The sequence below is a fragment of the Hemicordylus capensis genome, chromosome 5 (genome assembly GCF_027244095.1).
Source record: "Hemicordylus capensis ecotype Gifberg chromosome 5, rHemCap1.1.pri, whole genome shotgun sequence".
Classification (NCBI taxonomy): domain Eukaryota; kingdom Metazoa; phylum Chordata; class Lepidosauria; order Squamata; family Cordylidae; genus Hemicordylus; species Hemicordylus capensis.
Window position 1 is genome coordinate 37,763,395 of NC_069661.1, and position 17,968 is coordinate 37,781,362.

Sequence of the window (17,968 nt, forward strand, 5' to 3'; positions counted from 1 at the left end):
CAGCCTCAAACTTCTGTTTGTGTTTAATCTTTAACTACTAGCAAATGTTTAAAAAGACTGTTTTGAAATAAGTGCCAGAACCTCAGTGTAGCCGGATGAAATCTTCAGGAGAATCTTGCCTCACACTGACCTTACTCTAAAAGACGATAAGGGAAGTAACAAAAGACTGGAAGATCTAAAGAGAAAGTTACCATTTGGTACCTAACTCTCACATACCTATCCTGCCCTTAACACTTTCACATGTTTTTGTATCTCTTTTGTATATGTACCGCTTTCACAGAGCACAGATGAGGCTTTGCTGTGATTTGAATATTGAGCAGACTGGAGGCTCAGATTTCAACACTGTTTTCCCATCAGTTGCTCAATTCCCTGGAACAAAGATAAAAAAGTATTGTGTACTCAGCAATGGGAGTACCAGTTTCCTTTCCTTTCCCGGAACAGCTTAAAAATAAAATCAACAAATAACTCAGGGCTTTTAAAAAAATTTGCAACCCAACCCCAAATGTGCCATTCAAAAACCAGGACGGTTCTAAAAGAACATTTGTGCAGCTCAAAAATTCAAGTCATGCAGAAGTTGTATTATGTTCCATGATGTAAAAAATGAATTAAGAATGAGAAAAGTAAAGGGAGTAGTTCAAGCTCCTCTGGAATCCGGACCAACGCTGGATTAAGTACAAGCTAAGTAAGTTACAGCTTAGGGCCTCATATTTTGAGGGGCCTCAGAATACAAAAATGTACGAAATGTCAGTTTTTGCATAGTGTATTTTCATTTAAAGGTATTTCTAATGCAAATAGGCTTATTGCAAGTTAATTGTTTTTGTTATATTATTAGGGTTTTTTGTTGATTCTTTATTATTTGAAGCTTTATTTTTTTCTATTTCCATTGCCCTTTTTGTTAGAATAATATTAAGTTAGAATTAGAGATAGAGAAATGATATATAGATCATAAATATTTGTAGTGTAATGCTATGGGGCCTTTTAATCAACATAGCTTAGTGCTTCAGCACATCATGATCTGGCCTGACCTAGACCCTGGTCAAGCATAAAAACCAAATAAACCAAAAACCCTGTGCAGTTCTAAAAGAAAATGTGTGCAGTTCAAAAACACAAATCATGCAAAAGTTGTATTATGTTAGGGCTGGTTCAGATGAACACAGCCCAGCACATGCAATGCCCCTGGGGATGTGCTGAGAGCGCTTCTGCCCTGATGTTACTGGTGGACATCCTGACACTTTCTCAGCGAGTCCCTGAATTGCATGAGAAGGGTGTTCATCTGAATTGCCCCTCTACACATGCTCAGCGTTTTGGAGCAAGTCATGCTTGCTACCACAAGATCAGCTACCACAAGACCAGCATGGAGGCAGCCAGTCACATGGAAAAAAGAAGGAAGAGGCGGGTCAGGAAGGAGTATCCCATAGAGGTCATTGTGACTGGGGATGATGGGAGTTGTAATTCAACACCATCTAGGGACCCAGGTTTGAGAACCCTGGCTTAAAGCCTTAAACAATGAAGGCAGTGTTCAAATTTCTATTGACTTTGGTTTTTAGCTCTTGGGAATTTATTGTACAGAAGCAAAACACTGATCAGTTCTATATTAACTCAGTGAACCCTAAATGAAAAGAAATACAAATATCAACAGGGCTAATTTACTGCTCACTTCCTTGTCTCACAATCGTCAGTGACAAAGCAGAATTTCTGAAAAATCAGCTGATGTGTTTAACTAACACACACACACACACACACACACACACACACACACACACACCTTTTGCAATCACCCAATGGCTGTTGTCCTCTGCACTGTGATTTGGCAATAAGTCTAACGGAACTAAGTGGAACTTACTTCAAAGCAGACAAGGCTCAGTTAGGGCTGTTACTTCCAAAACATTGTGCAGTCTTGAGGCCACTGAACACACTACAAGATTCCAACATGTAAGGTGCTTTTTTGTGGGGGGGGGGGCAGGATTTAATATGCAACCTACCTGTCTCAGTGACATACATGACCAACTATATGAAGGATGTCCTTTAATTCTTATTCAGAAGGAACTACCATAAAGAATGTTGTAACCTGTGAAATGGTTGTTATTTCCCTCACTGAACAAACACATAGGGGATCACACTGTGGCAAAGATGTCAAAGGCTTATTTGTGCTTGTGATGTTTTGTATTTCTTCCATTATTGTTTGTTAACAGGTATTATTTATATGTATTTTAAATGTTAATGATATGGAACTATGTAAAATGTTATTGTATCATTTATTTATTTATTTATTTGTTATATTTCTATACCGCTTGATACGTACATCTCCAAGCAGTGTACAAAATTTAAAACAATATAAAAAGTCACAGATTAAAATTCACAAAAATAAAAACAATCACATAAAAGTTATTAAACATTATTAAAATTAATGCTAATTAAAAGCCTGCGAAAACAGGTGACTCTTGAGGGTCTTCCTAAAAACAAGCAGAGAAGGAGATACAGATAGAGTGCATTACAGTCGTCAAGCTTAGCGGTCACCAGCACTCCCAAGCTACATATCTGATCTTTCAGAGGGAGTATAACCCCATCCAGAACAGATCTAAATAATCTAAACCAGGGGTGTAGCTAGGGGAGAAGGGGTCTGTGTTCATCCCTCTAACTGGCGGCCTCACAGAGGAAGAGAGATAATGAAGAAAATAGGGAGGGATTGAGCTGGAAGGCCCTCAGGAGGCCCGTGTTCCTTGAACCCTTTTGCTCAATTATAGCTACGCCCCTGATCTAAACCATCAAAGGCAGGATACCTCTGAGTACCAGTTGCGGGGGAGTAACAGCAAGAGAGGGCATGCCCTCAACTCCTGCCTGTAGGCTTCCAGTGGCATCTGGTGGGCCACTGTGTGAAACAGGATGCTGGACTAGATGGGCCTTGGGCCCAATTCAACAGGGCTGTTCTTATGTTCTTATCTCTTGGGTCGTGACCCTCCACAGTCAGTACCTCCTTCTTATTTGTATTCAACTTCAGTTTGTTATCCCTCATCCAGACCATTACCACCTCCAGGCAGGCATTTATATGCCATTTCTTGATGAGGTCGACATAGAGAAGTAGATCTGGGTGTCATCAGCATATTGATAACACCCTTCACCAAACCTCCTGATGATCTCTCCCAGCGGTTTCATGTAGATGTTAAAGAGCACTGGAGACAGTATGGAGCTTTGTGGAACTCCACACTTTAGTTCTTGCTTTGTAGAACAACAGTCTCCAAGCGACACCACCCCAGGCTTTTAAATGGGATTATTGTTTTTACTGCTACTGCTTTGTGTTTTTATGTGTTGTGTTTACATTTTAAAATATATTATTTTTATATTTATATAATCTGTACTTTTGTATTTTAATTATGCATTGTTTTAATTATATTGTAAACTGCATTGAGATTATTTTAATGAAAAGCAGGATAGAAACTGAACAAATAAGTTCAGTCACAAGTCTTTCAATGACTGTGATAATTGTCTCAGATGTGCAAAAAAACAACCACCTGAGTATGGGCAGCAGCGTTACCTGGAAGAAGAGCAACCATCACAGTATTTACCTCTGAGTAAGCTCCACTGAAGTTTCTGCTGAGTAAACATGACAAGAAGCAGGCTGTATGTTTAACAGGATTCTTTAACATCTTACTCCAAAAAATGGCAACTTGTCATCTTCTCCAAGATAAATTTCTATACTGATGTAACAATTCAGACACATTTGCATTTCTGCTTTTAGTGATCGACAATTTTATTGTAGGTTTAAAGAAACAATTTTAGGAAAAAAATTACAAACTTCTTATAACTAAAATAATATTACACATACTAATTAATGTATAAACTATAACATCAGTTATATAATCACTGCCCAAGAAGACATCATCCGTATTAATATGTGCTTGTTACAAAGATAGAGTCTTACTAGGAATACATTTCCACTATTATTTTTCACATTCAGTTATTTAAAGGTATGTTAAAATTAATTTTAAAAAACTTTTAAAAAATGAATAAAATAGATTATTATTAAGAAGGAAGAGAAACATCAGCTCTCCTTACTAAAAACAACAAAGTATATGGCTAATTTGTTGGTTTTGGCTGTGATTACAGGAAAGAGAATTTGAGAAAGAAGCAAACAAAGCATGTACAATCCAAAATGACTCGGGAGTTCAAAACACAGTCTTCTTAATATAGTTACTTGGTCTATAAACCAACATTTTGCTCTTTTTGCTGAATCTGACAATTGCAGGAGCCATTTCTGAATTATGTGCGGTGGTGTAGTGCTGCAGGATCAGGCAGGGATGTAATCCTGGTACTTCCCCCCGCTCCAGAGTCTCAGCAGGGACAGAGAGGAACATAGGAAGCTGCCATATACTGAGTCAGACCATTGGTCTACCTAGCTCAGTATTGTCTTCACAGACTGGCAGCAGCTTCTCCAAGGTTGCAAGCAGGAGTGTCTCTCAGCCCTATCTTGGAGATGCCAGGGAGGGAACTTGGAGCCTTCTGCTCTTCCCAGAGCGGCTCCATTCCAAGGGGAATATCTTACAGTGCTCACACTTCTAGTCTCCCATCCATATGCAACCAGGGTGAACCCTGCTTAGCTAAAGGGACAAGTCATGCTTGCTGCCACAAGACCAGCCCTGCGCTTTCTACATGGAATTAATATACTGCTCTTTATTACCATTTTCCCAGTCTTAGGAACATAGGAAGTGGTCATATGGAGTCAGACCACTGGTCGTTCTAGCTCAGTACTGTCTACATTAACTGGCAGTAGCACTCCGTGGTTTCAGGCAACAGTCTTTCTCAGCCCTTCCTGGAGATGCTGCCAGGGATTGAACCTGGGACCGTCAGCATGCAAATGCTAAGGTGGCTTAGTGTCAGTACATCCTAAAATGAATGAAAGGGAATGCCCACTGGTTCTTTCCAAATGGCCCTGGAATGCATTGACTTTCCAAATGGCCAACAGCCATCCTATAGCCATTTGGAAGGAACCTGTGCAATTCAGTGGCATTGTGTCATTCATGCTAGTATGAATGAATACCCTGGAATTGACATGACTTCTTGCAACAGAACCCCCCCCCCCACACACAATTATTGCATTTATCTAAGTGAGGGGTGTGGCCATTGGGGTGGGTGTGGCCATGGGGTGTGACTGTCAGGGTGAGTGTGGCTATGGGGGCAGTCATGGAGAGCGTCTGCACTTCTGAATTTGTGACTACATCACTAATGGGTATGTTAAAGCAGGCACCCTAAGGATCTAGTTCTTGTTCTCCTTGAATAAGGACCACACAACAGAGAAATATCCAATAATAATTTGTTTAAATGTGAAGTCTATCACTGTATTCAAATTTAAAAAAAAGATAGAATGAACAAATGTATATGACCATGGCACTGGCACCAAATGGAATAATTAGGCATTATGACCCAACTATGCATGCAGATCAATGATTTCCCAGATGGACTCATTTTGGTGCCATTGACGAATGCTGACTTATCTGTGAGTGGCACACTGATGGAAATGACTGACAGGGCCCAGGGAAGAAAAGGGCTCCATATTAGCTGCTGTACTTGAGTACAGTGGCTTTTCATGACATCTGCAGAGGGTTAGTTACAGCACCTGTGGACAGGAGTATACTGATAAGCCCCTCCCCCTGCTGTCCGGGGCTAACTCTGACCAAAGCTTTTCCTGGACATTTTTATCTCATATTTTTCACAATATCACACTATTAATATCTCCAGAGTTGTTTTGAATAGTGACCAGGAAGCTGACGTTCATTCCTGGAGACTCCAGGCCAGTCCCTGGGGGTTGGGAACCCTATATCTGCAGAGATAAACACTATGTGGGAACACAGCTGGAGATACTTTTTTCTTTCGCAGGACTGAATGCAATTTGTATGTGACCATCTGCATGCCGGTTGCTTCTCCATACAATCTGGGGATAATAACCTGGGACTGTGCCCAACCCACAAATATGAGCATAGTATCTGAACTTCTCCCCACATCTGTAATATGGGGGAAATAGCAGAATGTAGTGTAGCACCCCTGCTAACTGAGCCAAGAAGCACCTTTTAAAGCCGCAATTCTCCTACATTTATTGTAGCAGAGGGAGAGCAAATAATCCTATTCAAACAGGGCATAGCATCTCTCAGTAGCGATGTCTCCCTTAGGTTACTTTCAGATTGTGAGCCCTTTTGGGACGGGCGTGGGTGGGGGAAGGCATGTTACTTTTATGGAATCTTATTGTATTCTAACTTTTGTAAACCACCTTGAGACGCATTATGAAAGGCGGTAGAAAAACTGAACAATAAATAAATAGATGCATTAAAAATCTCTATGTAAACCACTTTGAGAATTTTTGTAAAGCACTGGCCCCAAAAAAGAAAGAAAGAAAGAAAGAACTCGATAAATTTACATTTCCGCGCCCAACAAAATCCGAGTTTGAAAGAGCATGCGTCCTGTTGTCTACTTCTGCTGTTTTAATTGGGATGGGGTATCATAGGGAGGAGAAAATGACGACCAATCGCTTTTAATTAAATGTGTTCAGTCTCCGCGCTACTTTAATCTTTCTTTATCTCTAAGCCTGGCCAATATTTAGGTTTCCAACCGTACTAAAATGGAAGCATCCGTGGGCGATCAAAGTGGAGAATCATGGACTTGAAATGCACAGGCGCTCACACCCCAAACCTACCTTGCGGGTTTACCCACAATTGTTTTGGTCTTCCTAGGATCAAAGTGAAAGCTGCCGATAGAAAAAAACAGTGAAGTGGGTTCCCAATCTGTAGTACTCCAGATATTGATGAAATACAGCTCCCATCACCCCCAGCCATAATAAATTGTGTTTATAAGACATGAACTCTAAACTTTTCTTCTACTACATTTTTGCTTTGGGGGCAAGAAGAGGGGATACTCCATTGCCCATCACAGGCACGCACAAATTCTGGGGTTCTCTATTGTTTTCTAAAGGCAGTTGCCACTTCCCTCTTGCGGCGAAGGAAAACGTGGGATCCCGGAAGTGTTGTATCCACAGCATCATGTTGTGACTCTTACCGTTTTTATCTCTACGTCGCACGCTCTATCGCAGGGAAGCTTGGGATTGTCTCTGCAGGACTCCTCTGCCAGAGTCGGGAGGGCGCCGTTTGATGAGGTCATCGGAAGCGCTTGGCGTGCGGCACTTTGAGAGTTCGAGGGAGGAAGACACGTGGGAAGGGAGAGTAGAAGAGTGCCTTCAAGTAAGTGGGAGAGAGCCGTTTGGTTTGCTTCGCGTCCCCTGTAAAATCTGCATCTGTAGAACGCGCGTACAAATCTTGTATTTCCTTTACCTGCAGTGTGGCTGAAAACACGCAGCTCTTTTTAATACTATTGAAAATAAAAAAGGCGACAAGAATTTCCTGCGATTATTCTGTCCTCTTCTGATCTGGGCCTTTTGATTGATTGATTGATTAAGTGCCGTCAGGTCGGTACTGGGCCTTAGGAACATGATTATTTTATTTTATGATTTGATTTGATTTGATTTCTATACCGCACTTCCAAAAATGGCTCAGGGCGGTTTACACAGAGAAATAACAAATAAGATGGATCCTTGTCCTCAAAGGGCTCACAATCTAAAACACACACACACATAAGATAGACACCAGCAACAGTAACTGGAGGTACTGTGCTGGGGCTGGAGAGGGCCATTTACTCTCCCCCTACTAAATAAAGAGAATCACCATGTTAAAAGGCGCCTCATTGCCAAGTTAGCAGGGGTCTCAGAAGATGAGATAGTTTTCTCATATATGAATTTAAAATGGATTTAAGGACGTGAGCCCTGCTGGACCAGACCAAAGTCCTATTTAGTCCTGCTTCCCATAGTGGCCAGACAGATACTGCCAGGAACTCCACAAGTAGGACTGGAAGGAAATAGCCCTCCCCTGGTATTGCCCCTCCAGGCAACCGATATTCAGAGAGATGCTGCTCTTGAATATGGAACATCCCCATTGTTATCATGACTAAGAGTGGATGATAGACTTATTCTTTGTGAATTTTGACTACTCTCTTATTAAAGATGTGTAAGCTTATGAAATTCTGTAGCAATGAGTTCTATAAGTTAATTACACACTGTGTGAAGAACTACTTTCTCCTGTCCTGACTCTCTTGCCAGTGAATTGGATACCCTTTAATTAGATGAGAAGGAGGAAAAAAAAAATGTCTCTACAACCGCACCAGATATCTCCTTCAGGATACATTTAGCTTTGATAGCTAAGTGGAATCTCAAGGGTCAAATTACATAAGTAACTCAACATTTAGTTGGGCTCCTAGAGTCATGGTAACCCTGGGTGGACAGTTAAGTAAATTTGTGTCCACTTCTTTCCGCCCCGCCCCCCCCCCCCCCATGAATGTTGTGGGATCTGCTGTTTCAGACCAGCAGCATATTGTTCTTTCATTACATTATGGCTGTTGTGGAAGCTGCTGGAAATGCTTCACTGTGGTGGAGCTCCACACAACTGTTAAGTGTGAGAGCCAGTTACATGGATCATCACTTTACATAGTTTTCACACCAGCACCTTGTATTGCTGGCAGTGGAGAACACGGGGTTCTTCCTGCAATGAGAGTATTCAGTGTGTTTAACTATAATAGTGACTTTTATGTGGCATTTGTTATGTAAAGAAACATTATGTGTAAAAATAATGGAAATGATACATAATATACTGAGGGTTGATGGGAGATGCTGTCTACTATACTCACAGCTCTTTTTGCATCTGCTCCTTTAATTATCACTGTGTTATCAATGTCATCTTATCTTATACAAATGAATTACCTTGTTGCATATACTGTACTAACCATATTTTTGCTCCAGTGGTTTAAAATGATTAAATCATAATGTCAATGAGGGCTGTTACCCAGTTAAAGAAGTCTTGGTTGTTTTATATTTTATTTAAGTTGACTAATTGCATAGGGATAAAACAACTTCTGAAGGAAAAGAAGCTTTTTGAGCGATGCTGTGACTCAAAGGTTACAGCAGATGCTGTCTTTCAAAAGATGTTTCGTTCTCTGGATCTCAAAGAAAAAGAATGCCCCTTCTGTAATGAGGTCTACTCTGTTTACTGGCTACTGTGATTTTGGATATGCTGACTAGTACAGTGACCATCACACGTGAAGTGATTTAAGCTCCACAGAGTTCACTAGACAGGCAGAAAGTCCTGTTAATTCTTGTGGACTTTTTCTCTATTGAACAGAAGTGCAGGCATGTCATTTCGAGGAAGAGGTGGTGGTAATCGTGGTGGCCGTGGCTTTGGTCGCGGTGGCGGCTTCAATAGAGGTGGACGGGGTGGTGGAGGAAGAGGTGGATTTGGCCGTGGAGGAGGTGGACGAGGAGGCTTCAACAGAGGCGGATATGACCAAGGACCTCCTGAAAGTGTCGTCAGTAAGTTACATTCATTTCTAAAGGATATTGAAAAAGCATAGATACTGACTGAATTTATGATTTGCAAAATTTCTCCTCTTCTTTGCAGTACTGGGAGAGTTTATGCACCCTTGTGAAGATGACATTGTTTGCAAATGTGTTACTCAAGAAAACAAAGTACCTTATTTCAATGCACCAGTCTATTTAGAAAATAAAGAGCAGATTGGGAAAGTGGATGAAATATTTGGGCAGCTCAGAGACTTTGTATCCTTTTTTAAAAGTTCTAGAAGATAAAATTATCAAGCCTTAATACTTTTTGTATTTATATCCCATCTTTCTTCTCTGTAAGAGAGGCTCACAGCTACCGAGCAAATCTAAAATGCAATTGGCATCAACTGGCCTTCACAGTTTCTCTCCTTTTGGCAGCTGTTGGGTGGACTGGCCTTTGAGCAGCATCTTGGTCCCAGTAGACGGAGATGTATTGGACCTTTGCATCAGTTCGGCCACTGGAAAACAGTGGTTGTTGTATCTTGTAGCCAGTGCCTAACGTTGACACAGCTGATTGTACATTTTTCTGGCTAGCATGAAAAATGACTATGTGCCTTTTCAAGCACCCAGCTGCAATGGTTCAAAGTCAGACTTTTCCTGTGTTTCTGGATGTTTGGGTTTACAGGTTCTAGAGTTCATTTTTCCTATCCCTGGTCTAAACACTGCACTGTCCTTGGAAATCAGATTGTGTAGATAATTCTGTAAACTGGGAGTGGTGTCATAGTTAAAGGTAAATTTGCCATCAAGTTGGTGTCAACTCCTGGCGACCACAGAGCCCTGTGGCTGTCTTTGGTAGAATACAGGAGGGGTTTACCATTGCCATCTCCCGCACAGTATGAGATGATGGCCTTTCAGCATCTTCCTATATCACTGCTGCTCAATATAGGTGTTTCCCATAGTCTAGGAAGCATACCAGCAGGGATTCGAACTGTCAGCCGCTGGCTTGGTAGTCAAGCTATTTCCCCACTGCGACATTAGGTGGTTACAGCTCAGTTATCTGATTGAGCTTACAGGCTGTCCTGCTTGGTGCAGATTTCCCCCCCAAGATTATTGGCACTGGTATTTTGATTACTGGGTAAATTAAAGATTTTGTAGACTCTTGGAAGCTTTTTGGTGAGGGTGGGGTAAAAGGACTCACTGTCATAGTTATAGCTGTGGCCTTGCTGGTTTCCTTCTGAAACTGTGGATTTGACGATCTGTCCAAAGAAATTAAATGGAACTGTTTGAATTTCAAGACTGCAAGCCTGTGCATAATTACCTAGAACTAAACATCATTGAGACTTGCTTCCAGGTAGAATCACACTGCATACAGCTCTTAATGACAGGCTTTTTCAAATTTTCTTTGGATTTAAGAGCCAGTGCCAAAATTTAAGAAGCAGACAATGGACAAAACTACTAGATTTGGTAATGGACGCTCTGGAGAGTAAATGGGCTTCTCTTTATCCCCTTTACAAGTAGCATACTTAAAACAGAAACTTGATTCTTTGGAATCAAAGAAAAATGTGAGTCAAATGGATTATACAGCTTTCTCAGAAAGAGGTCTTCTCAATCATGATTGTAACTCATTCACTGAATGCTTCGAAGCAGGACATGTCCCCATGGTGGTTTGTTATGTTTTTTAAGATTTTATATATACACCTTTTACAGAGAGAGTTTTTGGGTGAGTTTTTTGTTGGTTTTTTTGGACAGAGGGACTATAACATCACAATGCCTTAATTATGTCTGAAGTATAAACTGAAAAGAGTAACCTGTTCCCTGATCCTTAAGGAATTCTAGGATTTATTTTCTAATAAAAATACTAAAAAGAGAGTGTTGTGGCTTGGGTATTCCATGTGAGGCAACCATTACTCTGTTACGTTATGAGGAATTAGAAATGCACCCAGTGTAATATTCCTTAAAAAACCAAATAGTATTTTTCAGTTAAACTGTCGGAAAACATGAAAGCTTCTTCCTTCAAAAAACTACAAAAGGTGAGTTTCTGTTTAATGAATATAGCATGCTGCTCTGCATGTGAAGCATTCAGCAACAAGTTTTTCTCTTATGTCATGAGATGTAATTTAAGGATGCCCACTAATGGACTGGCAGTAAATGTTGATAGGATTAAATATCACTCATTGCAAAATACCTGCCACATACAGTGTTATAGCAAAGCTCTAGTATCAGACTTCTTAATTTAATATAGTATTCTAGTCACTAAGCAATATGCTTTGTTGATTAAATGTTTGCTGGTACATCTTGCTTTAGATATATTTGTCGTAATCCAGCTGAAGTTAATAATGACTAAAGATCCTATCTGCACACTTGGCCTGGGAATAGGTCCTGCTATTCCGTAGAGAGGGGCCTTATGTCATTTGAGATTTAACTTGTTCAACATCTTTCAATTGGACTTGATGGGGAGGAACCATAGCTCATTGGTAGAGTATAGGAACATAGGAAGCTGCCATATACTGAGTCATACCATTGGTCTGTCTAGCTCAGTATTGTCCTCACAGACTGGCAGTGGCTTCTCTAAGGTTGCAGGCAGGAATCTCTCTCAGCCCTGTCTTGGAGAAGCCAGGGAGGGAACTTGAAACCTTCTGCTCTTCCCAGAGCAGCTCCATCCCCTGCATCTGACTTCTATGCAGAAGGTCCCTGGTTCAGTTCTCAGCATCTCCAGGTACGGCTAGGAAAGACTCCTACTCGAAATCACAGGCATCTGCTGCTAGTCAGTGTAGACAGTATTGAGCTAGATGGACCAAAGGTCTGACTTGGTATAAGGCAGCCTCCTGTGTTCCTGAGGACTTAGTCATGACTAGCTTTAGTTGGATAAGGCAACTTAAAAAGAAAATAGTAGTTCCTATCTTGGCTGCTGAATGCCAAGTAAGCCCCTTTATCTCTCAACTTCAGCGGTCTTATGTATGTAAATATAAGTAAGAAAATTGGCTTTTTTCTGCAGTTCTATATTGATCCAGCAAAGCTGCTCCCTCTGCAAAGGTTTTTACCAAGACCTCCAGGTGAGAAAGGAGCTCCAAGAGGGGGAAGAGGAGGGCGTGGAGGAAGAGGAGGCGGCAGAGGTGGAGGTGGCAGAGGTGGAGGTAGGTAACTTCTTTATTGCAGTGTATCGAGATGCATGCTGGGAAGTAAGAAGAACCAGTTTTGGAAGCAAGATTTTCCTGAAAACACTGTCTTTTTCGGCTAATTTGAAAACGATTTTAGTTCTATCAGGTTTTTTTGCATATTTTCTGCCATAACATCTAATCTACTTGCCTCCTATTTGCAGGTGGTTTCAGAGGAGGACGAGGTGGTGGAGGGTTCAGAGGAGGACGAGGTGGAGGTGGTGGCAGAGGAGGATTCAGGGGTAAGTATGTTCATGTTTGAATGATCAACAGTGATTCACAGAATGAATTGCTTAGTAGCACTGTTCCTGTTAGTACCATAACCATTCTCTCTCTCTCTCTCTCTCTCAATTAATTTTCACCTCTTCCTCTTCCCCACCCCCTCTTTCTCGTGTGTGTGAGTCAAGAGGGTCAGATCACTCCAGAAAGGACGGAACTTATTCAAAACCACAATAATAGAAGCTTAGTTGGAATGTATACCAAGGAGTTTAGGAGGATGCCAGCATGGCTCTCAAGTAGAGTCAGGGAAGTTGACTTTCTTCAGAAAATGGAAGACCTGCCTAAATGGAGACAACAGAAAGGAACATAAACTCTGGCAAAAGAAATGCAAAGAGACAATAAGGGATGCAAAAAGATAGCTTGAGGAGCATGCAGCTAGAAAAGGGGAATAACAAAAAATTGTTTAAATATAACACAAAGCTTGCCAGGGAGGTGGCTGGACCCTTTGATGATGAGGGCGTGAAAGGGATTATTAAGGAGGATTAGGAAATTGCAGAGAAGCTGAATGAGTTCTTTGCATCTGTCTTCATGTCAGAGAATACTGACCATATACCCGCTCCAGAACTGAGCTTCCCAGGCTTGGAGGCTGAAGAACTGGGCCAATTTGAGGTGATAAGAGAGGATGTTCTAAACTGTCTTGAAAATTAAAAATTAACAAATTGTCAGGGCCAGATGGCATTCACCTAAGAGTTCTGAAGGAACTCAAATGTGAAATTACTGATCTCCTAGCAAAAATTGTCCCTACAATCAGGCTCTGTACCGGAGGACTGGATGGTAGCTAATGTAACTCCAATTTTCTAAAAGGGATCTGAGAAAGTTAAGCTGGTTAGCTTAACTTCAGTGCTGGGTAAATTAATGGAAAGCATATTTAAGGACAAAACTGTTAAACGTAGAGAAGAAAAGGCCTTGCTGAAGGAGAACCAGCATGGCTTCCACAAGGGCAAGTTATGCCTCAGTAATCTTTTGGAGTTCTTTGAGAATGTCAACAGGCATGTGGATAAAGGCTACAGGATCTGGGGCTTTTTAGTTTGCAAAAGAGGCAACTATGGGGAGACATGATCGAGGTATATAAAATTATGAAGGGAGTAGAGAAAGTGGGCAGAGATAAATTTGTCTCTCTCTCTTGCAATACTAGAACCAGGGGCCATCCCATTAAACTGAAGGCTAGGAAATTTAGGATCAGCAAAATGAAGTACCTTTTCACACAGTGGAGTTCTATGGAGTTCTCATCATCACACAGTGGAGTTCTCATCATCTATGGAGTTCTCTGCCATGGGATGTGGTGATGACCACTAGCTTGGATGGCTTTAAAAGGGGCTTAGACAGATTCATGGTGGACAGGACAGGTCTATCAGTGGCTACTAGTCTGGCAGCTATAAGCCATCACCAGCCATAGAGGCACAGTGCCTCTAAAGACCAGTTGCAGGGGAGCAACAGCAAGAGAGAGGGCATGCCCTCACCTCTTGCCTGTGGGCTTCTCAGAGGCATCTGGTGGGCCACTGTGTGAAACAGGATGCTTGTCTAGATAGGCCTTGGGCCTATCCAGCAGGGCTATTCTTACATTCTTATTTTCTTATATTATTTCATCTTTCTGTTTCTGATTTAGTAGAGTTTCAGTTTTCAAAATGTTCCTGGGAATCCTGAGGATTCCTTGGCACCTTCTAGGGATTCCTCAGTGAGTAATGGTGGAGAGGCTTCCTTAAGAGACAGCTTGACCAACCTTGATCTTCCTGTGCAGCTGCAGGGGAGCATTGTGTCTCTGTTGCACACTCTGTCCATGTGAAGCAATAGTGAAGTTCAAAGGGCCTGAATATGTTCAGTAGAACACTCTGCACACTCTTCTGCAGAGCACAGGGAGTCCTGTGTAGAGAGGACAAGGTAGAAAGGGTTTCTTGATGAAGGAAGTTTGAAAACTAAACTGCAGTACAGCATTTAGCTACCTGTGCCAATGTATATACAGTATTTTAAAGAAATGTTAAGATTATAAATAAGACTGAAAGCGCTGTTGTGACAACTTTGAGACCTGGATTGGCACCACAGATAACTATCAAATCTTGGTTTGTTTCATCATAGTATGGTTTGAGTCCTGCCCTTTCTCCTTACTTCCCATTATCTAGGCTTACCTTTCTCTGTGCAAGAGCTTTGTGAGGGGGGAGATAATGAAACAAACCCAAGATTAAATCATGATTGCAGGCTCAGATATCATGCAAGACCATGGTTAGACATAACAAGCAGTTTACAACCGTGCATTCCGATTGTGGTTCAGCTTCCTGAAACAAACCATGGCTTGTTGACTGACATGAGTTCAGATATACAAACTAACCACAATTAGACAAAATAAACCATGGTTTCATGATGTCTGGACCAAGCCTTTAAGTGTGTTCCAGACTTAGATGTGAATGATCTAACCTTATTTTTTGTCTTTCAAATTAGGCAGAGGACGTTAAGCAGAACTCTGGGAAATTCTAAGCTTATGGCTTCATCAACAGGATGGAACAATAGGATTTCTCATGAACTTGGATGCTAGAAAATGGATTTCAAACATACCATTATCTAATGGAGTAAAGTACAATGCTGAATCTTGTGGATAAGATGGGACATCTTGTGAAGACCTATAATTCTTGACTACAAATATACTTGGACCTCTTATTGTCTTTAGTAGACATTAAATGGATGTTGTTTTTTAAATTGATGCTAATTAGCTCTCTTTAACCAAAACCTCATCTGGAAGCAGGAAACCAACCAACCTGTAAATAGCAGTTTAAAGGGCACCAGGCTCAAAATGCTGTACACAAATCTTTTGTAATTTTTAAACAAGATTTTTATTTTGGGGTGGGTTTTTTTTAAAAGTCTTACTATAGTGTATCAATTTCACAGTTGCATTTATTTAAAAAATAGAATAAAATAAAACACCTTTTGAATACTATACCCAAACAACAATTTTGGAGTGCCTTTTCTATAGTACTAACTCAGAATGGCAGTCAGGCTACCCTTGTCATTCCATAGTGCTCAGGTGTGTGTGATGTTGGTTGGGATTGCATGTATGTTTTGTTCCATGTTCAGGGCTCTCTCTGGAATACTGAGCATGGAATGCATAGAGACATTGTGCTAGCAGTACATGGTGTGTGCAGTAATCTAGGTATTTTGCAGTCTGTTAAGGAAATGAGGCATAGCACTGAACTCTGATATCAACTGCTTCCAACTTGTAAGGCTTCTATGTAGGAGAATTATAGTAATGGCAGCTAGTAGATTTTGTTCTTTAATCTGTGGGAAGAGGAGGTATTTTATCTTTAAAGCTGAATAGATGTAAATATTTACAAGGCATTTGAGGTTTGGATCTCTATAGTGTATAACAGGGCACAGAGTTGTTACCCGTAGGATCTTGAAGGTGGCTTGTATACACTGGTGAGTATTTCACTGTCTGTATATTGGCAAGAAAAATGTGAATCTCTTGTATATAAATATACACACATGTGTGATGCTTGCAGAGTGTTGCTAATATGGAGAATAGTTGGAGCCCGTTAGGCACCAAAGCATAGCAATTCAATGAAAGTGGGGTGGTCTTAGAATAATCAGTGTTACACTCGGTGAGCTCTTGAGCAATGACCAAACACAGACACAGCACCTCTAGACTACCACATCGTGCAGGCATTATATTCTCTCACCAAGCAGCTGGAGGTGGGATGGACATATGACTTCACCATCTGCTGAGCCAGATGACTGGTGCATCTAGCTCAGAACTGTCTACATTGCCTAGTGTTGGATCTCCAAGATCTCAGACAGTTGTATTTCCCAACCCTACCTGGAGATGCTAGAGATTGAACCTGGGGCTTCCTACATCCCAAGCTGCTGCTTCTTCTTCTTCTTCTTCTTCTTCTTCTTCTTCTTCTTCTTCTTAATTCTATTGCTATACCGCCCTTCCAAAAATGGCTCAGGGCGGTTTACACACAGAAATAATAAGTAAGATGGCTCCCTGTCCCCAAAGGGCTCACATTCTAAAAATATGCACTACCACTGAGCTGTCGCCCCAAACCCCTTGTGTTTTAGCTTTACACAGAACTCTCTGTGGTAGATTGGGCTGAGAAGCTGTCCTGTTTGTTCACTTCCAGTGAACTTGGCTCCTGCTAACTGAGCAAAGAGGAACCTTTTTTAAATGGTGATTCTCTTTATTTAGTAGGAGGAGAGATGGGCCCTATCCGTCCCCAGCACACCATCCCTCCAGTGGCTGTTGCTGGTGTCTGTGTCTTTTTTTAAATTTTTATTTTTTAAAGATTGTGAACCCTTTAGGGACAGGGAGCATTTTTATTTACTTATTTATATCTATGTAAACCGCTTTGGAAACTTTTGTTGAAAAGCGGTATATAAATATTTGTCGCATTCATATTCATAACTGACTAGAGACTTGATCTTGAGTGTATTCTGCATCCAAACAACGCTCTAGCCACTATACTGGCTGTATATGATTTATGCTGTGTGGAAGTTCACACATGCAAGTCCTCCCTTTAAATAAAAAAATATACCGTCTTCCGATTTGAGGACTCCCCCATGCCTGGGCGCCTCTGTCCCAGGAGAGGCCTGTAGTCCTGCCCCAGGACCAGCTAGTGCAGCATTTTTGTGGGGAAACAAAGGGAGGTTTCTCACCTGGGCATTTAGGAACTTCCCACCTCTGTTTTCGCTGAGGGCGCATGTGTGTGCACAATAAACAGAAGATGACAGTAATTTGACAAGGCCATAGCATCATTGTAGTCACTGGGAAAAGTGCACCTGCAGTCATAGAAAAGGTTGTTAACTATTTAAATCTGCAACCCTGTGCCCACTGAATTGTGAATTATCCCCATTGAACTTGGCAGGATTTACTTTTGAGTAAATGTTTACTCAGCAGGAAGCTGCAGCAAGTGGCAGAGGAGCAGGTACAGACCTATTCTCCTCACTTTTAAAGGTGCCCAAACTGCCCTTTGAATCAGTGGATGAATCTTGATTTGTGCACAACCCTATTATTTTTATGTTAGCTCCAAATGGTTATTGCAACTGCAGAATATGGGAGCTGTTATATCTGCATAGAAATTGCTGCCAAAGATAGTTTTCTATTTAGGCACAGCTGCAATGTAAATTTACTATAACAGTTAATTTTACTGAAACAGTGTTTAAGAATTTGCCAATTGCCATAGAA

General features: G+C 41.2%; 1 protein-coding gene across 3 annotated transcripts; it reads left to right on the plus strand.

Moving 5' to 3' along the window:
• Positions 1 to 528: 528 nt before the first annotated feature.
• On the plus strand, positions 529 to 15,724 carry GAR1 (GAR1 ribonucleoprotein). 3 transcript variants are annotated; one of them, XM_053257114.1, is made up of 8 exons: positions 529 to 682; positions 7,076 to 7,223; positions 9,210 to 9,397; positions 9,486 to 9,640; positions 11,335 to 11,394; positions 12,360 to 12,498; positions 12,684 to 12,761; positions 15,232 to 15,724. In XM_053257114.1, the coding sequence occupies exons 3-8, from the start codon at positions 9,220 to 9,222 to the stop codon at positions 15,243 to 15,245; spliced, it is 624 nt and encodes a 207-aa protein (XP_053113089.1). In that variant the 5' UTR covers positions 529 to 682; positions 7,076 to 7,223; positions 9,210 to 9,219; the 3' UTR covers positions 15,246 to 15,724. The 3 variants fall into 3 exon arrangements, with proteins under 3 accessions (XP_053113089.1, XP_053113091.1, XP_053113090.1); XM_053257116.1 differs by lacking the exon at positions 7,076 to 7,223 and having other exon boundaries at positions 533 to 682; XM_053257115.1 differs by lacking the exon at positions 529 to 682 and having other exon boundaries at positions 7,028 to 7,223.
• Positions 15,725 to 17,968: the final 2,244 nt, after the last annotated feature.